General features: G+C 37.1%; 1 protein-coding gene across 2 annotated transcripts in view; it reads left to right on the forward strand.

Annotated features, from left to right (window-relative positions):
• Positions 1-21,687, forward strand: part of htr4 (5-hydroxytryptamine receptor 4) — a 98,462-nt gene extending 76,775 nt beyond the window's left edge. Inside the window, exons 7-8 of one of the 2 annotated variants that reach the window (XM_087798512.1) lie at positions 2,747-2,837; positions 19,359-19,441. In XM_087798512.1, the coding sequence (XP_087654638.1) occupies positions 2,747-2,810 (64 nt within the window). In that variant the 3' untranslated portion in view covers positions 2,811-2,837; positions 19,359-19,441. Of the gene's footprint in view, positions 1-2,746; positions 2,838-19,358 lie in introns of both variants that reach the window. The other variant, XM_087798511.1, reaches the window with a different exon arrangement.
• Positions 21,688-26,872: the final 5,185 nt, after the last annotated feature.

Consider the following 26,872-nt stretch of genomic DNA (forward strand, 5'->3'; position numbering starts at 1 on the left):
TATTTACATTTTTAAACATGTTATTATTGAATTTTCTTTCTTTTGTAATTGTATGTATCCACCAGGCCCAACATCAAACGGTAAAAAAAACAAACATTTAGAATGTTGTATAAATACAATACAAGATGAAGATTTATATTTAATATGTAAAACAGAGAAAGTAAAATCAAACTTAAACTTGCTAAATTAATGAGGTTATCGTCTTCAACATTTTAGCTGCTCTTATCCAGCCCTTTAAAAATAGGTCGCACATTTCCATTTGAAATTGGTTCATTCATTCCCAATCCATCTTCTCCTGACCTTGCGACTGATCATTCTTCTTCATGTACTTTTGGAAAGGACTCCACAGTCAAACTCCACATAATATATAGTTAATACCTACTTTTTAAACTCGTATGTATTATTCAAATAATTATTATATTTGATTTATTTGTGGTTTTGTTTGCTATGATCTAATAGCAGATCTAATCGCTGCACTTACAGTAAAAGTATCAGACTTAACTTAAGATGAGCACTTCTGTTCTTCTTAACTTAAAACTTCCATGGACACCTCACTCGTGTTTTACTGTCACAGCTCAGCATTGCAGTAGAAACACCTTTCTTTTGAAGCTACAAACAACGCAACAAATGAGGAATCAAACATGTGGGCACCAGAAATGATCCAACTAAAAGCTCGACAGAAAAGCGTTTTCTCCAAAAGCATATAAACACCATCCATATTTACGAAGACACCCAACGGTAAAGTTTAATGTCTGCCCCTGGAGTCATGTTTCATAACCAGAGAAAACAAGCGGCACTAAACCAGCCATCATTCACTGGAGGGAGACGTTCTGGTAATGAGGAGAGCAAGACATGATTCCCGACATAAACTAGAAGAGATTTTGATAATTGACTCCTTTGATTTGGAATACATTTATTTTAATGACATTTCTAAGAAGCTGATAAACTCCCCCAAAAATCGATCAACTTCTTTGGTTGATCATAAGTGTGAAATATGTTCAGTCCAAGCATTAGAAATCCAGACTACCACCTCTCTTTACGATCACATTCATCTTCACCCGACCTGTCGTGTATATCCCTGCTTTTATTTGTTTGTTTGTTTTTCCTTTGTCTTCTTCCTGTCAGCGTTTATTTCTGAGCCGTTCACGATGAATGTTAAACAGGCCTCAGCACATTCGTTTTACCCTTCACATCCATCACCAATAGAGTCAATGATGCAGAGCCAAGAATTCCATTCTTTTTTTTTACGATACCTCGGCTACTTTTATCATCATACGTGTGCAGAATTAAGAGTGTTGTGTGAGAAGAAGAAGTTTAAAATGGTTTCGTGTCTTCACATTCTGACCTTTGAAGGCGTCGTATTTTCGGGGCTCATTAATTTCCCGGCCCGGAGACGGGAAAGGTCGAGGTGCGTTTGTGTCATTAAGCATCTCCTAATATAGATCCTCGGAGCCAATTATCTGAAGTTTGTTTGGACTGTTTGTAAACATAACGAAGCTAGAAACAGGAACTCCGATGTTGGAGAATTAGGGCTCATTTCTATAAAGAAGTTTTACTGTCGCCTTCTTTTGGTTCTTAGATTTTTGTAGGAATAGTTTAGTTTTTTTGTTAAAAAAAAATATTCTCAACTTCATGCTTTACTTCAGGGGTACAACATCTTTTTTGCACTGACAAATGCTTAAATATCTGCATTCAATTTTGTTAAAAACTATTAAAAGTAACTTGTATGAAGTTTGTTTTTTACTAATTTTCTCTAGTATAGGGCCTTTTTTTTTTAGTATACTTCATGTAAACAAGTGTTTTGACATGTCAAGAATCACATGCTAATGTTACATCAACGAATTATTATTATTATTTATATTATTTATAAAATTATAATAATAGTTGTGTAATTGCAAGGTTTTGAAGATACGAAATAATGACTGCTGCCATCTAATGGTCAGAAATGTAATTTCAAAACAAAAACGAACAAAAATATATATATATTTTTTTAACTTGATTGAACTGTGATTCATTAAATAACTGTGGTTTAAAAATTAAATGTTATTTTATTACCTGGTTAAAGAGATATATGTATATATATATATACATGTTTTTTTTTTTCCTTTAAAAAAATAAATCAATTGATACATTGCTAAATATCGATACAGTATCGACCCCTAGTAATAGTCAATATAACAGATTGTTTTTTTTTTCTGTGCAGACCATGAACAATAACACTCGAACAAATATTTTGCGACCACTGATTTTTTTTCCCCCCACCATTATATAAAAGATGTGGTATTGTGATGATGTCACGAACGCCTTTAAAATCATAACTTTCCAAAACTTGTTAATGAACGAATGAAATATTTCAGAAGACGTTCTAACACACGACACATTTATATATATAAAAAAGACGGTCTTTGTCAATTTGATTCTTCCTGGTCCGACCACGAACAGAAAGTTGTGATTTACTGACATGCGTAGAAACAACTCTCACATTTCAGTTAAAATGCTTTAATGTTCAGATTTTATACTATTTAACTTTTTGTCAACGTCGTCTCTCACGCCTTCATTTAACACAATAACCTGTGAATTTCTCTTCCGCACTCACTTATTCCTCGTCACCTGGATACTAACCTTGTTTCTCCTTCTCTCCTCTCTCATCCCTCCCTCTCTCCCCCCCTGTCTTCCATTGATCACCTTCTCTTCCTCCACTCTTCATAACTGTCTTCACCCTTCCCCTCGACCTCGACCCCTCCAGCGGCTGCTCCTCGGCCTCCAAGCTGCTGCTCTGGTTCTGCAACACCAGGCCAGTGCCTGTCTAGCTGCTGTCTGTCTATGGCGTCTTTCAAGTGAGTCTCCTGTCTCACCCACTCACACCCATGTGGCGTGTCTGTCTCATTCCTTAGTGAACAGGAGAATGTGTTACATTAGACCAGGACTTCTCAAATAGTGGGGTGACCCCGACCCCCCTGCCCCCATCCCCTGAAAAAATATTTAACAATGATAAAAAGAAATGCAGAAAGAGTCGAATATAATCGGACAAGAAAATATGACAACGCTTATGTAGCGCTTGGCTTCATTTTGAGGGTGAGGAGGAGAGTCCGGAGGGTCAACTGGGTCTAAAAATGGACAGTTTGAAGCCAAATAAATTAAGATGTCACTTCAAGACTTTACAGCTCAGTCACCGTGATAATCTGCTGAAGTTATTTTAGGGAAAAAGTGCTGAATATATCGCAGAAAAATCATCCCGCTTTATGAGAGTTACTAGTCCAGGAGCAGCTGAATATTGCTGAGTTTCATGCCTCAAACTTCTTCTTAAAAGAAAAGTGCAAAACGTGCTTATAATACACAATACTGGCTCCTCATTTTTCAAACAATTATTTAGTTTATTTCTTGTTTTACATTGATTAATTTATATTTCTTTATTTTTCCGAGAAATATTTGTTGAATCAGCAGTACATAAATGACAAAAATAACAGTATATAATAAATTCATTCTATATATGTCAACATACATGTATATTAAGACAGTAACTAATAGAACCAGAGTTTATTTATTTTATGCACACATTAGATTAGATTAGATAGACTTTATTAATCACTCTGGAGATATTCGGGAAATTAGGTTCCAGTTCACGGCAAGTTTCATAAACACAGAACAAGAACAAACAAAAGAACTAAGTGCATGTATGGAGAAAATAGATAAAACTAAAGAACATAGAAGTAAAGAAGTAAAGAAATTATGAGATTAGAAAATAGTGTCAACAAATACTAGGACTGTCAGTTTTGACACAATAGCTCAGGCGCGTCCAAACTACCATTTCTGGCCGTTGATTATATTTCCTTGGCCTACAGTCATTACAATATTATGTCTATATTTCTATTTTATCATAGATTTTCATACTAGAAAAATACTTTATAAGATGACTCCACCAGCCAGAAAATATGCATAGCTAACACTTTGTGCTTTCATCAACCAGTGCATTATCACGCTTCAACCACTAGATGGTGGCGAACCGGAATTTGATCAAGGTGTTTTCAGAAATTAGCTGATTCATGCCTCTAAGTTTTTGCAGAGATGTGGAGTTAAGTGCAATAAAAAATGTTCTTGGTCTTTGCACGCTCAGCATGAAAATCCCCACTCATCCTCTGAAGTATCGTAACCGACAACGTCTCAGTCTGAACGCTCACAGAATCCTTGAAAAACAGAAGTGCTCATCTTCATCTGTTCAAGCTTCCGTGAGAACTTCTGTGTTCACTGTGACACATGGGCGGTGCACTTCCTGTCTCGTGCACACTCAGCATGTTTTTCTCTCTTTTGTTAAATATTACATCATGAAAATAACCTTTTATAGATTGTTTTGACTTATCAATGTACTGATTTAAAATGTGATGATTGCTATCATTTTTAAAATGTTAATCCACATCGATCTGACAATAGTGAGTTTTAAAAGAGTTTAATGATTCACGGATCCAAAAGAGCTAATCTAGCTCGCGGCTTTTCATCAATTGAATAATTCTGAAGGGACGCCTGCATATTCCGCCCCGCTTGATTCTTGAACAAAAGATTCGGGACGTCTGACATCTAAAGTTTTACATAACGTACGCTCGGAGCGATAACGCGAGCAGCAAATCTCACAATTGAACTTTAATCCGCTTTGAAAAAAAGACTCTTAGAAATAATTCTGGGGAATAAACAAAGCCTCGAACAGAAGCATCGGAGTTTTATCTAAAATAACGTCAGTTCTGCTCCAAGAATGGAGTCAAGGACTTTCTGTGATGCTTACAATGATAAAAACATTAAAAACATGGATCTATAAAAAGGTATATGTGATCCACAATGTGACGGACACATTTCTCTTATGTGGTTATGTCACAGAGTAAATATATAATTAAAATGTTCATCATATGGTCAAAATCTTCATTAATTTACACACTGAAGTTAAAAGAAAATTATAACAATTATAACAATAATAATAGTTATAATAATAATAATAAATCCATCTGAAATAAAAACTTTTTTCTTTTTTTTTTCGTATCTGAATAGATTTCTTTAATATTTAGACTTTCTCACACTTTTTGTTACTTCGTTCATCAATTTTATTTTCAAAACAGTCTCATTTCTTTGTTCACATGATTCAACCAAGCCTATATATTTTTTAGTATATAATTTTGAGGTTAATTGTCAGGTAAAAAGTGATTTCTTAATCATGAATTATGAAACGGATACTTTATTGCATTAATCATAATACAACCCTACATTTATTATTATTATGTTTATTTGATATCGCTTTTTGTATTAATTTCAAAGTGATTATTTTCTCTAAATTATTATTTTAAATTTCATATTTTCACTTAACCTTTTTCTTTAACCATTTGATAACTTTCTGTGATTTATTTTTCTTTTTTCGTTTGTTAAAATTTGTAATTTTAAAATAAAATCACATTTTTTTTGGTTATTCAATTTTTCTTATTATTATTTTATTGATGAATTATTTTCCCTACTCTTGCAAAAGTATTTTTTAGTGATGTCAAGTTGAGACATTCATCCAAAAGAACAAAACACTTTTGTTATTAATATAAATATATTTACTTTTAGCAACCCCTGATCAGAACTGGCTGCGGACCAAAGCGCCATTTTCAGAGCTATAAGTGAGCTACAAGTTATAGCTCTTTAAATGGTACTGCGGTAGGCATTCCATCAATCAACGGAAAAAGTCGGAGTATTTCTGAGTCGTCGCGTTCCTATTGTGCATTATTCACGTAAAAAAAGAAGCTTTAGAAGCTCATAAGTAGAGTCATGCGTCTATGAATGTGGCGGAAGTTAAACCTGGTCAAAATCTGAGTGACTTAGTGGTTTAGTTCCAAAAGGAATCACTAAAAAGTGTTAATTCTTTATGTCGTAATCACTTCCTGTCCTGCAATACAGGTCTTAAGAGCGCCTGTGTGTGATTAAGGTAGTTCATCGAGTCATTTCCTGTTTATAAAAATCCCTCAAACATTTATTTTGCAGGTCATCGAGTTAAAACCATTTCCTTTCGGGTCACAGAGGCTATGATTCAGTGAAGTCTCTGTTACATACCACTGGTATTTTATCATCTTCTTACGTCAAAACTCCGCTCAGCTCAGACGATACCAACATACGAGTTTGTTTGTGAGCCGACAGTGTTTTGTGAAGATGACTCTGATGGCTCGTCTCTGTCAACGCCATCCATCATCTGTCCGAGCGCTCCGATAGTAACCGTTTTATCAAAGACGTTTTCTCAACCGTTGCGCGACACGGTCAGACAATGACATGATCCCGTCAGAGAACCTGTCAAATCACTGTTTGGGTTCTTATTATGTTGGCCTTGAAAAACACACAACAAAACCTGCTGATGTAATTCCCCGACAGAAGGTCGGCGCTGCGGTCAAAGACGTGAGAGGACTCCGGTTTAAAGGTCATGATGAGATTAAACTTTGTTTGGATCGTTTTCAGGTGTAGGACGTTGTTTTGGCAGCAGTAGGTAACACTTTCTGAAGTTCAAACTGGGTACGCCCCCTACTGAGTTCAGAGGGTCATTTAGAAATGGCTTTTTCTTTAACTTCAACTTTCTTTAACTGCAACAAAGACTCAAAATTGAACTATCAAATGCACTTTTTAGCAAAACTGTTTTCTATCGTATAGGAAAAGAAAAGTTGTCTTATGCTGTTTGAGCTGCACAGCTTTTTAGGTTCATAAAAAATCTTGACTCTGAATTTAAAGAGGTCGATCTACCAGGAAACTTAGGGATAATCATACTATTGCTACACACAAAAGTACAGTTTTTTTTTATCAACCTTTCTTCTCATGTACTTCGGAATGCCAGATATATACTGTGTCCATATCTACAGTGTCAGACATGCTTCCTTGTGTTTTTCCTCCTCATGTATTTCCTCCTCATGTATTTCCTCCTAGTGTATTTCCTTATTTATTTCCACCTCGACTAATACCCCCTCATTTATTTCCTGTTAATGTAGTTCCTCCTCCTGTATTAAGTCATCATGTATTTCCTCGTGAAGTATTTCCTCCTGGTGTAGTTCCTCATTGTCTATACCCTTCTTATTAATTTCCTACTCATCTAATACCTGATCATGTATTTCCTCCTTCTCTATTATTTTGTATATTTCCTCCCTATGAGTTTCTATATCATGTATTCCCTCCTTGTGTATTTCTATTTCCTCCTCGTCCAATAAATCCTCATGTATTTCCTCCTTCTGTTTTTCCTTAAGAAGTATACCCTACTAGTGTTGTTCCTTTTTGTCTATTTCCTCTTTATTTATTGACTCCTCATCAACACATCCTCATGTATTTCCTACTTCTCCATTTGTTGTGTATTTACTATGAATTTCCTCTTCCGCATTTCCTCCTTATCTATTTCCTCTTCGTTTATTCCCTCCTCATGTTTACTCCTCATCTATTTATTCTCATCTATTTCCTCCTCATGTATTTCCTCCTCATGTCTTTCCTCCTCGTCTTTTTCCTCCTCGTCTATTTCCTCCCCGTGTATTTTCTCTTCATGTATTCCCTCTTCGTCTATTTCCTCCTCGTCTATTTCCTCTTCATTTATATCCTCCTCATCTGTTTCCTCCTCTTCTATTTTTCCTCATCTATTTCCTCCTGTTGTCTTTCCTCCTTGTGTATTTCCTTCTTGTGTATTTCCTCCTCATGTATTTCCTCCTCATGTCTTTCCTCCTCATGTATTTCCTCCTCGTGTATTTCCTCCTCATGTATTTCCTCCTCATGTCTTTCCTCCTCATGTCTTTCCTCCTCATGTATTTCCTCCTCGTCTATTTCCTCCTTGTGTATTTTCTCTTCATGTATTCCCTCTTCGTCTATTTCCTCCTCGTCTATTTCCTCTTCATTTATGTCCTCCTCATCTATTTCCTCCTCGTCTATTTCCTCCTCATTTATTTCCTCCTCATCTATTTCCTCCTCATGTCTTTCCTCCTAATCTTTTTCCTCCTTGTCTATTTCCTCCTTGTGTATTTTCTCTTCATGTATTCCCTCCTCGTCTATTTCCTCCTCATCCATTTCCCCCTCATTTATTTCCTCATCTATTTCCTTCTCATCTATTTCCTCCTCGTCTATTTCCTCCTCATCCATTTCCCCCTCATGTATTTCCTTTTCTTGTCTTTCCTTCTCATCTATTTCCTCCTCAACTATTTCCTTCTCATCTATTTCCTCCTCGTCTATTTCCTCCTCATCCATTTCCCCCTCATGTGATTTCTCCTCTTGTCTTTCCTCCTCATCTATTTCCTCCTCATCCATTTCCCCCTCATGTATTTCCTTTTCTTGTCTTTCCTTCTCATCTATTTCCTCCTCAACTATTTCCTTCTCATCTATTTCCGCCTCGTCTATTTCTTCCTCATCCATTTCCCCCTCATGTGATTTCTCCTCTTGTCTTTCCTCCTCATCTATTTCCTCCTCATCCATTTCCCCCTCATGTATTTCCTTTTCTTGTCTTTCCTTCTCATCTATTTCCTCCTCAACTATTTCCTTCTCATCTATTTCCTCCTCGTCTATTTCCTCCTCATCCATTTCCCCCTCATGTGTTTCCTCCTCTCTTCTTTCCTTCTCATCTATTTCCTCCTCAACTATTTCCTTCTCATCTATTTCCGCCTCGTCTATTTCTTCCTCATCCATTTCCCCCTCATGTGATTTCTCCTCTTGTCTTTCCTCCTCATCTATTTCCTCCTCATCCATTTCCCCCTCATGTATTTCCTTTTCTTGTCTTTCCTTCTCATCTATTTCCTCCTCAACTATTTCCTTCTCATCTATTTCCGCCTCGTCTATTTCTTCCTCATCCATTTCCCCCTCATGTGATTTCTCCTCTTGTCTTTCCTCCTCATCTATTTCCTTCTCATCTTTTTCCTTCTTATATATTTCCTCCTCATGTATTTCCTCCTGTCAATTACAAACTGGCACATGTGATTTGGTGGATTTTAAACCCTGCCCCTATGTTAAAAGTGCTAATCAATCCTTTTTAAATGGAGGGCAGGAGCTTCTCTCAACACGGGACAAAACTCTTTGCATACAGAAATGCATCATGGGAATTCAATGTTATATTGGCAACATAATTTTCAAGCGTCGTTAAGGAAATCTTTCTTACGCCGTTTGGTCGGTACGTTGTTTTAGTGGGATGTTTGAAGAAAGTACCATAAAATTCAACCTTTCATGATGGTTAAATGGAACGTTTCAATGTGAAAAGAGGAATAAAATAAAGAGCAAGAAAGAGTGCAGAAGTAAATCAATGAAATAATGACCCCCGACACAATCCAGGATCAGTTGAACATAAAAGAAACTTGACCTGAATTATCAATTGGGTCATATTTGGTGAAAGTCTTCTTTCTCTCCTTCATTTCATCGTCATAAAAGAACAACGTTGTCCCATCCTGGCTCGTATTCCCGTGGTTCCATTACATCAGGGAAGCGTGACAATAAGTCAGAATAGGATTCGTGATCTCGGTATTCAACGACGAGCGTCTGATCTCTCTTTTTAATTCAGCAGCTTTTTGAAACGTGAATCATCTTTTTTTTGTTGCCGTTTAATACCGACAACTCGGCAGAAGATCCTCCATCTTTCCACCAGCATCAAAGGACACAAGTCAAAGAGGACGGATTCATATTCAGGAATATTCTGTTCTTCATTATGGCGACGGGGATAATGGGTTGAATTTCCAAGGTTGTCGTGGTGGCTAAGATGGGCAGCTTAGATCTTTAATTGGAAATAAAACAGCAGGAATCCCCGCAGGTCAAGTGTGGGTACGAAACAGTGGGATATGATCCAGTGACATGGACGGAAATTAGGATTTCTCTCGCTGATGCAGAAACCTGTGGTTTCAGTCATTGATTACTTGTTGCTTGTTTTGACGGACATGTTTGTCTCGGAGTCTTCACGCCGTGTAAATACGGAGCTATTTTCGACGCAGGATGTGAACTTTCCTGCCTTCCAGGTAAAGAGAAGCTCGGCAGGAATGTTCCGTGCCCGCAACTGCTATGGCAACTCAGCCTGAGATCCTAAATAGAAAACATTAGAGTGCATCGAGTTGATCGATTCAGCAGAGGGTCGGCAGAAGAACAATCCGCCGAGTATCTTACGAACCTCCCGGAGTTGATCATGTTGTGAGATACAGTGATGCCCACTGGAGACTCCCGGGCGGCCGGCCGGCGTCTCGCCGTCTTCCCCATAGGCTGTCCGAGCTAATGGAGTGTCAGCGTGAATGTTCCCACGTCCAGATGAGAGCACACGAAAAAAAAAAAGAAAAAAAAAGGGCCTTCAGTCAGTCGTGGTCGATGACGAAGCCGACCAGACATTATCTAGTGAAGTGGAAGTGGGAAGAAGTTTATCCCCCAAATATTGAGTTGGTTTGGGGCGAGATGGAAGTGTGGAAACAGGAAGAGACAATCGTTGCTGAGTTCAAGTCAGATCGGATATGTGTCCGGGGTAAGATTCACGCCAGAGCTGGGGAAGTTCGGAAAAACAGATTTAATATTTAATAGGTGCTTTGTTATCTTGCTTTTAGAGTGTAGAGCAGAAAAGTTATAGTGAAGATCTTTTTTTTTTAAATACTACAGAAAATAATTATATCCAAAACAATGTTGTTTTTTCATCTCATATTTGTTAGGGTATTCCAATATTAAAACTAAGTAGTCGCTTTAAATTTATGTGGGAAACATATAAATCATTGATCATAATTACAATAAATAATGTCATTTTCACCTTAATATATATGTTATTTTTATTTATTTCAAATATCGTTTTAAAGCTGATTGATTTGTATATACTTTTTATAATAAGGTCATTTTAAATAATGATATTTGGAAATATTCATATTATATCGATAAATGAAATATCCATAAAAAAAAGCATTTTAATAAATAAAACGATCAAAAGGTTCTATTATGAAAATATTAATTGTTCCTCTTAATTTTAAAATTCTTCTTTGTTCTTTTTCCTTCATAATTTGTAGTAGTGATTTAATTTTTTAAATACGTACTTTTGTGGACACAACAATACAAATTTTAACTTACATTTTTTATCAACACGAAAAGTCACGCAGTCTTGTTCGACTTAACACTATACATAATATAAATATAACTTCACAGAGTTGTTTCTTTAATGTATTGACTCTGAATTTTCAGTTGAATTTCTGCTGTCAGGAACGTCGTTTTAATGACTTTCAGATGTGAACGCATCTGTGATCTCTGCTCCGTCCTAAACACTCCCAAACTCCTCTAACTCGACGCACTTGCTGCTGCGAATGTGTATTTATAGAAGAGTGTTTTATTTAAGCTCTCAGATCACTTACTCATGCTAAGTGTGTGTGTGTGTGTGTGTGTGTGGGGGGGGGGGGGGGGGTGTGTGTGTGTGTGTGTGTGTGTGTGTGTGTGTGTGTGTGTGTGTGTGTGTGTGTGTGTGTGTGTGTGTGTGTGTGTGTGTGTGTGTGTGTGTGTGTGTGTGTGTGTGTGTGTGTGTGTGTGTGTGTGTGTGTGTGTGAGCACCCCGGCAGCCTCGCAGGACCCAGAGTTCCTCACGCGTCAGTGCCCTGGGCGACGCCTGCTCTAATGTTCACATGAAGATGGAGTTGACTTTTGGTGTTTTCAGCCTCAGCGCCGCTCGTCTCTCCGCCGCGGTCAGTCGAGGGTCATCACTTTGTAAAAGGCTTCATCTGAGCCTTTGGTTTTACAGAGAACGATGCTTTCAAGGACAGAGTTGTCTTTTTTGTATTCAGTTCAATTTTAATGAAACTGTCAAATGATAAGGGAGTGATCTGAAGACATTTCTAAATATAACAGAAGAGAAAAAATTGGTCCCAGCAAATCTCAATGAGCGACAGGGGTGAGAAAATAAACCTTGAGGATACATGGAGTTTCTCTTGACTTCAAACTTGAACAAAGACCTATAAAGTTTAGACGTACTTCTCCTTCCTTGTATAATGCCTTGTTCTCAAAAGCCATGTAATCAGAATAAATAAATTATTTATTTATTTAAAAAAATAACAACAGTTGTTTTTAGTGACATTGACCTGGATCAGGAAAACTTCAGATATTTTATTTTGTTTTATTTTATTTTATTTATTAACTTATTATGTACATTTTACTGTTGTTTGTTTGTTGGACATGTATTTACAGTAAAGTATAGTATAGTATATAAAAGTATGGTATAGTATAGTATATAATAGTATAGTGTAGTATAGTATATAATAGTATAGTATAGTGTATAATAGTATAGTATATAATAGTATGATATTATGTTATAGTATATGATATTACGTTACAAAAAGTGTATTTTATTATATTAGTTAACATGTTTTTAATTAATTTTAATTATTTATGAATATTTATTTATTTTTATTTGATGTATTAAATTATTATATACATTTTACAGTTGTTTGTTGGTTGGTCATTTATTTATAGTATAGAATATGATTATATTATATTATAGGATATTATATTATGTTATATTGTATTACATGTTTTAAATTTATATTATAATATTATAATAATAATATTATAATAATAACGATTGTTATTTTTATTTTATTGTATTCATTTATTATATAAATTATATTGTTGTTTGTCAGTCATTAGTTGATTAATTTTAGTATAGTATAAGTATATTATCTTAGTTTTGTTTTTGTTTTATTATTTATTATTATTTTATTATGATTATTATTTATGTTTATTTTTAAAATGTTATTTTTTTTATTTATTTTACTTATTACCATTTTATAATTGTTTTAACGTCATATATTTCCCTTAATGTAAAGATCACCTTTTTTATTGTTGTCTTTTATTTTATTCATCTACATTTATTCAGTCTTATTTGTTTTTATTCTTTTCTTTTTTCAAATCCTGTTTTAACGGCATACTGTTCTCATTCTGTGTCTTCAGGTCCTATCCACCGTTTAATGAAAGTTTTCAGGAAATGTGTTTCTCAAAATGATTATTCTTTTGTGCCAAAGTTCAGGAAGAAAACTTCCGTCCTGATGAGTCAGTCGTCGCTCCATTACCCCGGCTGCGAGTTCAGGGCCCGAGTCTGATGGAAGCTTAAAGTCTCTCTTTAGAGAAGTTTAAAAATAAATAAAATGATGCTGAATCAAAGTGTCCATCTTCGTGCGTCACAAACCTGCCGGCGCCTCCTGTGGGTTAACCTCCCCCTAACAAGCTCCGTCTTTGAGCTCCTCGCTGGTTAATCGGAAGAAGCGTAAAATGAGGGAGAATGTTTTTGTTCGAGAGACGCCTTGAATCCCTGAAGGCTCGGCGGGGAATCTGGCCACTATTAGAACCTAATGAGGAACCTTCGGTTCCTATTCTTTAGTCCACGTCAGACAGACGTCACTCACAAGAAGTCTGACTCATCCCTGCCTCCACCTGTAGCTCCTGGAGAGGGGAAAACACTTCTCTAGTGTCTATTAAGAGTATTTTAAGATGCATCAATTGAACAGGTACACTGAAAAAACTACTCATAACATTGACTTCTATAATGTATGTATGTGTACGCACATTTTCAGGTAAATGTAATGGTGAGGTATACCATAAAACATAACAGTTGTGAAGATTTAAGTTATTTTTATATAACAAAAATCAAAACTGTATCCTTTTCTTTCACGTTTTGGCACATAATTTTACTAAAAAATGTAAGTACTTTTTATATATCTGTAGTATTTTCCAGGGGGTGTTTGAAAATCCTGTCTGGGGTTTGTTGTGTCCACTTAATATGTAGAATAAAATGATGTTCCTGCCTATGAAAAACAAGTAGACATTACTTCATTAATTTAAAAAGATAAAGGTTAAAATGTGGATGTAATCAAGTAAAATACATTTTCACAGCTGTTATGTTTGTATGGTAGGTACTCAATACTGGAAAGTAAGAGTTACTTGATATTTAACTTAAATAATTTGCAGTTGCGCAAATATTCACAAGTCAATCTTATGAATTGTCTTTATCAGTGCGTGCATCGTTCAGGGGTTTCAAAATACTAAAACTCCAGAGGACAGTTTTTGTAGTATTTCGGGGTTTATGTACCTGTAACTAAAAATGAAATAGTATAAGGAAGCAGACCTTAAACATACTCTTTTTCCCATTATTAATTTATCACATTAATAAAATGTTTTATTATATTTAAAGAGCAACTAATGTGAAAACTCTCCTGACCAAGTTTCAAATGTTGAAGTCTCCCCCGTCTGAAATCTCGGCGAACAAGAGGTTACGAGAGCAGAGTCCATTATGTTGAATAACGGTCTTCACTCCTCCTCCAGCCAGCTGTAATCACGCCCTGCTTTGTTTATACAACGAGTCCCTTGGAGGTAGAGACTTCGGAGAGAACTTGTGTACGCGAGGATGATAAACAGAAAATAATATGAATACTTTTATTTTTGTTGTTCTCAAACTTTTTTTCCGTCTTTTTCTCTGATTACAAATAATCTATGTAATCATAAAATAACTAATACAGATATTTAAGCTCTCAGATCTTTTATGTTATTTAAAAATCAAACCTCTCGTTTTCTACACAACAAAACGCATGAATCTTATTTTCCAGGCTTTCAAAAGATAATAAATATCCGCTCCTTGAGATTCCACTTTCTTTTGTGGACGAAAAACTTTGAATAATTTCGTGGCAAATCATTTGATTGCTACTGAACGCTGCGTTAATCTCTTTCTATTCAAATGCAGATGCTTTTGTTTTCACCTCGTCTCGCCCGGACTTCCTTCCATCTCACTCCAGCAGATCCCAGATTGCTTGTTGTCGACCCGGTAGAGTGAAGTGTAGACGTGAGAGCCGTGCACTCTCCAGACGAGTGTGCCTGGAATCATCATCTGAAGAGGAGACGGAAAGTGTGCGATTAGAGGGCGAGAGTGGACGAGTGTGGCCTTCAGAGCGGCCGCTCAAATCTGTTGATTAAACAAGAGCTACGGAGTGATTCTCAAAATTTGTTTTTATCTTCATTTTATATGGATCGGAGCAAATAAACACCGCTTCATGGCCAAAACAACGGAGAATTATTTATTTATTTATATTCTCCAATCGCACCGATTTTGGAAAGCAGCCATCGAGGTGTGTAGTCCCGTCTGTGTTAGCTTCCGCGCTAACTTTCTCGTTAGCCTCTTCATCTTTAAGAGCTACAAGTTTGAGATCTACTTGTCACGCCTTTTTTCTGCCTCCAAGGGATTCTCTGACTTTAGAGATATCCCATCCTCGTCGCCACTGTATATATTCGGGTTCGTCTCCTAGCTTTACTCGTGTAGAGAGGGACACGTGACGCAAGCATGGATGTTGCTCTGGTAGTTTATAACTAACGACGTACGCTAATGACATAGGCTAAAGACGTACGCCAAAGACGTACGTTAAAGACGTACCTTAAAGATGTACGCTAATGACGTACGCTAACGAAGTACGCTAACGACGTACACTTACGACATACACTTATGACGTAAGCTAACGACGTATGCTAACGACGTACGCAGACGACGTACGCAGACGACGTACGCAGACGACGTACGCTGACGACGTACGCTGACGAAGTACGCTGACGACGTACGCTAACGAAGTACACTAATGACGTACGCTTACGACATATGCTAACGACGTACGCTAAAGACGTACGCTAAAGACGTGCGCTGACGACGTACGCTGACGACGTACGCTGACGACGTACGCTAACGACGTACGCTAAGTGCGTAACTTATGCAATTCCGTAACGCACACACATCATCATGACGACACAAACATAGTCAAGAACTGCCTGTAGTACAATGCCTGACATAATACACAGAATAAGTATAAATATATATATCCATATATTACAGAAATAAAAATATATTTTTCTTATTATTAATCCCCAAAGATTTACTAAAAAATGGGAATGTATTGAATCTCCCTGTTTACTCGACTGAAACAGAAGTTAAACTCAAAATGCCGAGGCAGGAAATGAATAAATTAAAAACAATGTGAAATATTCTGAGGTTGGTTTCATTTCAAACAAGACTGTTCGTGTTGATTAAGAATTTAAAGTGATAGTTCACCTTAAATGTCGACTAAGTAGTGGGAGGTTCTTCACAGTAATCAGAAAAAGTAATCAGAAATGTATGTCCGTAATGATGGACATGAGCAGCTAGCCTAACAGTGTTGCTTTAACAACTTCAAATACAGACTTGTTAAACTTTTTAAAACGTTAAAAATCTTTCATGTCAAGGCTTCAGAAAGATGGTATTTGACTTGTATTGATTCACTCTGCAACCTCTGTAGATCTGTTGCCAAATGTAACACCCATGAATGCGTCATAAACAATCACGTTCGACCTAATATCGGCGCTGATTTGGCGAGATTTGAATATAGCGTTAGCAGAACAATGCTAACTGGACAAATTGATCTTCTTCCCAACACTTTCTTGCTTTCTCCGTCCATCAAGAAGAAGTCAAAGCGTGAAAAACAAAGCTACAAAGATGGGTTTTGACATTTCGGCAACTGGCATCACTTCCTGCTGCCAAACGCCGCATGAAATTCATCGTCACAACCATTTATCAATTTTCAAAAGTAAACCAGCTTTGAATTCCCGCTGGAATGGAACCTAAATCACCGAAAATCATTTAGATCAAAGATTAAAACCTTGGGTTATTTTTAGTGCAACATCCTGTCGACGTCGGTCTCTCCCACACGGATGCTAATCTGAGCGCTACATGTGACTGGATCTGTCCTGTGTTTATTTGGAGCTTTGTTTGTACACAGCTGAGCCCACAGAGCGGGAGGCAGGATGGAGATTTGTTTAATGAGGCCAGAGGACAGAGACAGAAGGCTCGGATTAAACCCAGACTAAACATTTCTTCATAATGCCAGCAAAAATGTGGCAAACCTGCGCCGGAAACGAAGGCCCTTTTCGACCCTCGAGGGTCATAGGTCAAACCATATATATATATTTATATATATATATTTCACATCATTATTTAGGACAGTTGATGGAGATTTTCGATGGATTTATTCATGTCTTGACGGCAACGGTTCTCAAGATTAACATTTATATTTTGATGTCAAAACCTAGACATTAGAGCACTGCAGTGATGCGGTGTGACCTGTCAATCATTTTAAACTAAATCATCATCAAAAATCCATTATAGAAATGAAAACAGCTGCTGAATTTTAATTTTAGGGAAATTCAGAAACCCCCATTAAATATGCTTTAAGTGCTACTGAGGTTATAATAGATTCACAACTTAAAATGTAGATTTGAGACTTCTGAATTTTCTAAATTAATTTATTTTGATTTTATGTTAATACAACGTTAACTCTTTTTTAAAATTGTAGAATTTGGAAGTTTTTGTATTTTAAATTTTAGTATAAATATTTACAAGTATGTTATTTGTATTGTGTTTTTAAGTCATGTTTTTTGCTTAAGAGAAAATAAATGTTTAACGGAGCAAAACATTTTTGACATTTTAAATCTATCTTAATAGTCAGAGGAAACATTTAGATCAGGTCAACATTGAACACACTTGTTTCTGGCTTAATTTACAAAATGAGGAAAAAAAGGAAAGTTACTATAGAAACGGCCACTAGTGCCCTGCCGAGATGGCAGTTGCATTCATTTCTATTGGAGGTAAAGTTACTTCTGATATAAAATTAACATCTCTGTCCTGGAGAGAATTTTTTTATTTTGTATTCTGAGAAAAAAATGTTCAAAATATAAAGTTGTGCTGCTTTAACTGGATTCCTTAAGAGGTCCAGACTTTCCTTTCACCTTTGAAAAACCTCCACCTGCATGTCCCACTGCAGCTTGAGTCGTGTTCAAACAATTGAACCTGAAATATGAGACACATCTATCATAATCCAAAACCAAACTCTTTTAGTTAGGTTCCTCCTTTTCGCTCCCTGATGTCCAATACCTTCAGAGTTGTGTGGAGGTCGTGCTGACGACATTTATCTGCGTCGTATCTGCTTACTGGAAAAGCCATCATGAGTCTGGTTTAAAAGGTAGAAGCTGACCGAGGTTTACAGCTGAGTTGCCTTTTTTATTGGACAATAAAATACGTCTGCAGCTGGAAAAACACTTCATGGATACTCGATGTGAATTAATGAACTGGACTCACGCTGGAGTGTGCTTGTAGTTTTACGGAGGTTTTTACAGTCTGATTAAATTGTGTTGTGGAAATCACATTTTATATATGTTATTTTATCAATTAATTGTGATTTATCAATTTATCAAACACTCAACAAAACAAATCAACTAATACTTGACTGAAAGTATTTGGCCAATGTAAAAGTTTTGTGATACTAACCATATCAATTAATAATAATGTCTTATTACAGGTTTACTGAAACAATATCTCAATATAAAAATTAAAAATATAATTACGACGAAAAAGTATGTTTAAAAAAAGAAACAACAATATGGGAACTAGTAAAGCACTAAGACAAAACAAACCCCCTCCAAGGAGCTTATTTCACATGATTATATAAAATAATGCATAAATAATCAAATGGTAAGAAATTGAAAAAAGTTACCCTAAAACATTATTAAAAAAACAACAACAACACTTTCATTATTTATGATTATTTTCATGATTTCACAATTTTTTTTGTATAAAGTCAATTTTCTGTTTTTTTTTAATGGTTCAAAACTGAGCCCAACACATGCACAGCAGCGGGTATTAGCCATACAAGTTAATAAAGAACTTCTAGGATATATTATCTTTTTATTTTCCTTTGTTATCTGTTCCTTTTCTAATTATATATATCTATCTATATAGTATATGTAGAATTACTTTCTCACTATCACAATGAATAACTATGATATATATATATGTGTGTATATATATAAGTATATAAATTGGATTAAATACTAGAGCTTGGATAGCAGAAAAAGAACATTTTTAATAAATATAAATATTAAAGACTTTGCTTCTGCTCGATGAAAACTGAGCTAAAAATAAGATTGAAATAAATTGATTTGTCAAAGTTAGTTGTCATGCCTACCAGACTATCACTCGTCAACTTGTTTGAATCAAGGTTTCAGACATATTCTTTATACTTCATTGTGTCGATACAGACTTTCCTGTTGTGTTCATTATCCATCGTTGGTACAGCCGCCTCTGACTCTCACTCCCACAACCACAATTTACAGTAAATCTTTTTTTTTTTTCCATCATACCCTTATTTATGCAGGAAATTCATCCAGTTTTTGCAGTGTAGGCGTCGGTTTGCTGTGAGACATTGTCGAGTAGTTTTTCATGTGCACAACTTCTGATCCTGAGTTGTGGGTACGAGCAGTGTAAAGATTGTTCGCTGTACTTTAATGTCATTTTCCACCTTGAAGATCAGGTTTCTAATGTGATCTCTCTCCTCTCCCCGCAGATATACTGTCCTTCACAACGGGCTCCACGCAGAGCTGGAGAAGAAGTCTCTGCACTCGGAGTCGCACGAGTCCTGCTTGTGACGACTCGTCGGTGGAATCTCCAAGCAAAACTCCCGCCGTCGCCTCCGCACGCCAGCGTCGTCTTGCCGAGACGGAGACTCTCGGAGACGACTGGCGGACCTCGAGGACCCCTTCGCAGACGTTGGGTCCGGAGAAGGTCGAGCCGTGGGGCCGAGAGATTATCACTGCTTTGGGAAGTGTAGCAGCTAACCGTGTTGCCAAAGCTCTTTGATATCAACATGCACGGGCGTCCGTCTCGTTTCTGGCTCCAGTCCTTGTACCAAATGTGTTTCCGCCTAGTGGTGCTGATGGAAATCTGCCGGCACGTGTTCGACCGAATCGCTCTAACATGATGACCTTTTTATTTCGCGTGTGTGCTAATGCTGCGTTCAAGGCCAAGGTCTCTAAGATCACTAAGTGATCACATGACCCGTTTTCATCTATATTAGCTTTGTTTTATTCAGACATCGGTTGTACTCAATTACTTCCTCACTACTTAAGTCACAATGGTTGACTTTAGACTTGTGGGATTCACATAACACAGATTTTATAAAGCTTAATTTGCAAAGAATCATTCAGATTTGTATTCTTCAGTAAGTTCAATTCACTATTTATGTCCCAAAGACGGAATTAGACGTGTAGGACTCACATTTGCATATGATTTAAGTTGAAATAACTCAATCAGGTTTGTGAGTTAGGACACGTTCTGATTTGTATGATTTAATACGTTTCTGCATCTATTTTAAATTTAAAAAAACTCACTCAGAAATAGTTTCAATTAAGTTATATTCAATTACTTCCTCACAACTAATTATACAATGAATTACTTGGATGTGTGGGACTCACACAACGCCAATTTAAAAAAAATACTATATTTGTAAAGGGGGATTCGGATTTGTATTATTTAGTAAGTTCAATTCATTACTCAAATAGGATGTGTAGGACTCAAATGATATCAGTTCAAGTCTATTCTAACTTGAAATAAATCGGAGAAAAAAAAATTGATTGTAAGTTGAACTCAATAACTTCATCTCTAGTGAAGTCACAATGATTGACTTTGACTTGTAGGACTCGCATGATGCAGATGTATATCAAGTTTAAACTGTGAGGAAACTATCAATTTTCTATAATTCAGTAAATATGATAAATATGATTAATTATTAAATTTGCAAGGACTGAATCAGATATGTGGGACTCACGTGATACCAAAGGTTTTACTCTCAAAATTTTACCTCTTCTCACTAGTCGAGTCTCAATAAATGACTTGGAATTGTAGGACTCACATGATGCAGATTTGCTATAATCTTAAACTGTATTGATGCATTCAGATTTGTATGATTCAGTAAGTTGAATCCGCTACTGTCACTGTGTTCTCACTCTCTACTAAGGTCACAATGACTAACTCGGATGTGTGGGACTCGGTGGTTCTATTTGCAAAACTAAGTTACTCTAGAGAAAATTTTAGGATTCATTTACAAGTTTGGGACTCTGGTACGAACTTTTGACTTGGAAATCTGCGACTCAAAGTGGATTGATCACTTTTTAGATCAGATCAATTTAACCATAGACACACTAGCATTTAGCTAGTATTAGCATTTAGCAAGATGCGTCTGGCACTAATGATTCAGTATTTTCCCTGCCTACTTGAACGCAGCATAGCTCACGATGAAAAGAACAAACAGACCAAATAACTGTCAAAAATATTGTAATATTGAGCTGTTGGTGTTTGTTAAACTAAATTTTGCACGTTTGGTGCAAACAATCATCTCAGAGGTCACAACAAGCCAAACTAACCAGGCATTAGTATTATTTATTCAGAAGAGATTAAATACGATTTCTTTATTTAAAAGGCATTTGCCCATGAGCACGCGGGATGTTTGTCTCCCAGGTCACACTCTCTAAATCCCCACTCAGCTAAAATGTGGTCACAAGGCTGCATTAAAAAAGTGCATTATAAACGCGTTGTTCTTGTTGTTGTTGCTTTGTTCTATTGTTTTTTAACTCCATGCAATAAGCAGTAAGTGGACCACAATGAATAAAAAGATGCTCATGAATGATTCAGCAGGTAATTGTGATGATGCTGGTGCAATATCTGTTTCCATGGCGATCCACGCTGAAGTCAAGATTGTATATTCGCGTGTCCTTTGAAAACATTCCGCCACAGTAATAGTATTTATTTACTGTTTAGTATCATTCTATGCAACACCAGAACAAATCCAAAAGTGTTTTTTTTTTTTGCACATGTGCAGGTTCATTTCCTGAATTAAAGAATCATATTTGACTCCATCTGTCTGTGACGTGACATTGTAAAGTGTCCTCCGAGCGTCAGGGGAGCAGCTTGTCGTCTTCCACTTCCAAAGAGAAACCTATTTTGACTTCAAAGTCAACTGCTGCTCTTGCAAGTCAGATAAATTGAATTCATGAAGTCAAAACCTCCACTTCTTATAAAGACAGACAAACGGCGTCCTCGGTCTGGCCCGTGTGGAGGAGAAGATAAAACTGCTCTCTCTGGAGTCTCTCTGGATGACGTCGCTTCTACCGCTCAAGATGGGATCAAACCAATAGCAAGTGACCTTCTGCCATCTCTTGCTTGGCATTCCAATGAAAGTAGTCAAATCTGCTAGAGGGGTCAAAAGTGAGTGGAAAATCAAAATTGCAATAAGTGGTCTTTGGGTGAATCGGGTCCTTCGGAGCAAACAAACTGATGTTAAAATTAAAAAAAATAAACCAGGTTAAATAAAATGTTCAAAATCATTTAATCATAAAACTGAATCAGCGTAATTTGTTTTTGTTTTTTTTACTTATTTACCATTTTTCAAGTTCAAGATTTGTTTTTTTTAACCATAAACGAGTGTCTTGAAGTGTCAAGAGAAACAAGCTGATGTAACATTGCAGAATGTTTTCTTAAAACACTTTTAGGCAAAAAAAACCAAAGAGAAATTAGATTAAGATGTTATTTCTTTCTGTGGACATGGTATCGAATGCCCCTTGGACAGTTACCACTTCTTCTTTTCGATACATGTTCCCGCTTAAAAAAACTTCTACCCATAAGGGTGTGGTATGGATCCATTCCCGCTGGTATGTAATCATAATATTTTCTTACTGTTTCCGTGGCAACCGCAAAAGTAGAACATGGTCCCTTGTGTGTGTTGAATCTAAAATTGGACCCCCTTCATGAATTTAATGAAGCAAGAGTTGGAGATGTACCAGCCACATCACAAGATCCCTAAAAGAAATCAATCTGCTGGAAAGTGAAGCCATCCGAGAGCTTCAGAGTTACTTCAGGTAGATTACACCACGAGAAGGCGTGATGAAATCCAACCGCCTCTCACGGAAACGTTTTCAAGACGAGTTTGTTTGAATTCAAAAATCTTCATCAAACCCCTGCTTATCTGTTGCCAGTTTTTTCAGCTTCATCAGAACTTCCATTTGCCCAGCCACAGCCGAGTCACCCTTTGACTCCCTCAAACCTGATTCTAATCCCTTTATCTGATCTTGCGTCTGTGATCCTGTTTCCTGGAATAAATTTAAAAAGTCACCAAGGTGAACCACCTCATCGTCCTCACAGAGAGTCCTGAAATAAAACGTTGAATTGCACCACAAATTCAATTGCACTGTTCAATCAAATGTACGGCTGTTTGACCGCTGGTGGTTTTGTGAGTTAACTTAATGAAACCACCTAAGATTTTAAATATCCTGAATATAACTAATGTAATCAGGTTTTCACATTTTCAAAAACAGAAGTATATAATAGCAACTAGCTAACATTGTGTTTTATTGGATAGCATTGTTGTGCTAATGGTTTTGTGTTAGAAAAAAACTAAATCCTCTATTAGTGTTGAGAAATGTAAACAATAATATCATAAAGCTATTTAAGATGTGACTGGAAAGGAGGGAGGAGTCCAAGAGCACACCCGGCACCAGTCGATGATGATCTACTTCAGCTCTGGCCAGAGAATGTCTCGGTTTCAAACGTTTAAGAATCAGGAAATCATCTGTGAAAGCTATTCTAGTCACAAATTTAGGTTTTTAGAATATAAGCAACCATATTCTCCAGACTTTAAGATTTTTGTTTTAGGCACTAAAGCGTAAGTCGGGCCTACAGTGTTGCCATGAATCACTTGGTTGTTAAATAGTTCAGACTTCGATCTGCATTTTTTATTAAGAAAGAAACGATCCTAGAATATGTCCTATGAAGTTGATTGCTTACGGTAAGCGTCTTTAAATGCAGAAAGTAAAAGATGGGAAGATGGAAAATGAAATGAAATTTGCAATGTGCAAATTGAGATTGAAAATATATATCAGAGTATTTATTTCCGGATCGTCGTATATGAATCTGTTGTTAGAATGAAAAAGGCTAATTAAAGACTCGTTGATAATCCTGCTCTTGACTTTCTTTTGTGTTCGCCGTCAACAAGCTCTTCTATCTTCACGCTGAGCTTTCCTCCTCCGCGAAGAAGAAGTCAATGACTCGGCGTCTCTTGAGAAGATTAAGTGGAGATGAAGCTAATAGAGGGAAAAAAAAAAGTGATAACGGCGCAGAAAGAGATGACGAACACCCTCCTGGTAATTTTCGAGAAAGGATTACATTGTTCCATGACGCTTTTATTTTCCAAATTCTGCAACGTTTGTTTTTTAATCCGACGCTAAATGCTCCATCTGCTTTTGTCGCTCATCCTTTGATTGCTTTCTTTAGACACTTCACGCCGAGACATTCCTGATCCAGAGGGGAACTGTAAGCGCTCGTTGAAAAGATGGAGATGCCAGGAAGAGCTTCAACGTCTTGATCACAGTGGGATATGAAACTATCTAAGGTGCCACAATACATACAAGTACTGCTTCAAGAGAAACGGGAAAAAGCAGGAGAACCTTTTTATGTGGTGGGAATAACAAAAAAATGTACCAAAGTTACAAGAATAAAAGTAAGTAAGTAAGTAAGTAATTTTTAATTGTACAGTGCCTTGCGAAAGTATTCGGCCCCCTTGAACCTTTCAACATTTCGCCACATTTCAGGCTTCAAACATTTATTGGATAATTTAAACTTTTTTAACAAATAAAAAACTGAAAAGTGGGGCGTGCAATATTATTCGGCCCCTTTACTTTCAGTGCAGCAAACTCACTCCAGAAGTTCAGTGAGGATCTTTGAATGATCCAATGTTGTCCTAAATGACTGATGATGATAAATAGAATGCACCTGTGTGTAATCAATTCTCCGTATAAATGTACCTGCTCTTTGATAGTCTCAGGGTTCTGTTCAAAGCGCAGAGAGAACCATGAAGACAAAGGAACACACCAGGCAGGTCCGAGATACTGTTGTGGAGAAGTTTAAAGCCGGATTTGGATACAAAAAGATTTCCCAAGCTTTAAACATCTCAAGGAGCACTGTGCAAGCAATTATATTGAAATGGAAGGAGTATCAGACCACTGCAAATCTACCAAGACCCGGCCGTCCCTCCAAACTTTCATCTCAAACAAGGAGAAGACTGATCAGAGATGCAGCCAAGAGGCCCATGATCACTCTGGATGAACTGCAGATAATACAGCTGAGGTGGGAGAGTCTGTCCATAGGACAACAATCAGTCGTGCACTGCACAAATCTGGCCTTCGTTTAAAGTTTGCCACAAGCCACCTGGGAGACACACCAAACATGTAGAAGAAGGTGCTCTGGTCAGATGAAACCAAAATCGAACTTTTTGGCCACAATGCAAAACGATATGTTTGGCGTAAAAGCAACACAGCTCATCACCCTGAACACACCATCCCCAATGTCAAACATGGTGGTGGCAGCATCATGGTTTGGGCCTGCTTTTCTTCAGCAGGGACAGGGAAGATGGCTAAAATTGATGGGAAGATGGATGGAGCCAAATACAGGACCATTCTGGAAGAAAACCTGTTGGAGTCTGCAAAAGACCTGAGACTGGGACTGAGATTTATCTTCCAACAGGACAATGATCCAAAACATAAAGCCAAATCTACAATGGAATGGTTCACAAATAGACGTATCCAGGTGTTAGAATGGCCAAGTCAAAGTCCAGACCTGAATCCAATCGAGAATCTGTGGAAAGAGCTGAAGACTGCTGTTCACAAACGCTCTCCATCCAACCTCACTGAGCTCGAGCTGTTTTGCAAGGAAGAATGGGCAAGAATTCCAGTCTCTCGATGTGCAAAACTGATAGAGACATACCCCAAGCAACTTGCAGCTGTAATTGCAGCAAAAGGTGGCGCTACAAAGTATTAGCGCAAGGGGGCCGAATAATATTGCGCGCCCCACTTCTCAGTTTTTTATTTGTTAAAAAAGTTTATATTATCCAATAAATTTCGTTCCACTTCACGATTGTGTCCCACTTGTTGATTCTTGACAAAAAATTAAAATTTTATATCTTTATGTTTGAAGCCTGAAATGTGGCGAAATGTTGAAAGGTTCAAGGGGGCCGAATACTTTCGCACGGCACTGTATAGCGCTTTTCCAGACCAGGGTCACAAAGCGCTTAAACAATCAAAACAATATTCAATAAAGTATATATTTTAAAGATCAAGATAAAACTGATAACACAACAGGACTTCCAGAAAATCAAGGAAAAGCCTGAACAAATAGACACGTCTTAAGATGTTTCTTAAAGGAGTCATTAGACTCCATCAAGCGTAAAGAGAGAGGAAGATCGTTCCAAAACTTAGGAGCAACAGCCTGAAAAGATTTCTCTCCTCTGGTTCTGAACCGTGTGCGTGGAACCATAAGTAGATTCTGATCCACAGACCTCAGAGCCCGAGCTGGGGTGTAAGGCTGAATCAGATCACTGATGTAAGGAGGAGCCTGACCATGAATAGTTCTGAAAGTAAGAACCAACATTTTAAAGTTGATCCTGAAAGAAACTGGAAGCCAGTGAAGAGTTTTAAGGATGGGAGAAATGTGAGTTCTCCTACTTGAGCGGGTTAGAATTCTCGCTGCAGAGTTCTGAATCAACTGCAGGCGAGACAGCTCCTCCTTGTTAAGACATGAAAACAAACTGTTACAATAGTCCGATAAAATTCTGTTAATAAGGGTGTAAACAAATAAAGAAAGACCTATAAATAGGTAAAAACTGAGACCAGTCGTGGTTTCAGTGAACCGGTTTAAAAGTAAAAGACTTGAGTTCCCTTCGTACTGACGCTGAGACTTCAGTCCGCTGCATAGGAAGGAGGACTTTGGTTCAGTGTCAAAGGCTGTCATATTAACAGCAGAGCCTGGAGATTATACTTTAATCTTGAAGTGGCTGTAGAGATGATTCGTAAAGTCCTGAGGGCTGAAGGCCGGTGGACTCTGGAGGGGGTAGTGGAGAGGAAAATTAGAATGTGTGAGTATGATGGGCCGGCGAGGTCACAGCGAGAGTGTTGAGAGTTTGCAACACATATCAGCGGTTAAACTCCGGCGCTGGATGAATAAACAAGTGAATCTGATTCTGCGCTTTGCCTCAAG

This window comes from Callionymus lyra, chromosome 9 (assembly GCF_982586985.1).
Source record: "Callionymus lyra chromosome 9, fCalLyr1.hap1.1, whole genome shotgun sequence".
NCBI classification, from domain to species: Eukaryota; Metazoa; Chordata; class Actinopteri; order Syngnathiformes; family Callionymidae; genus Callionymus; species Callionymus lyra.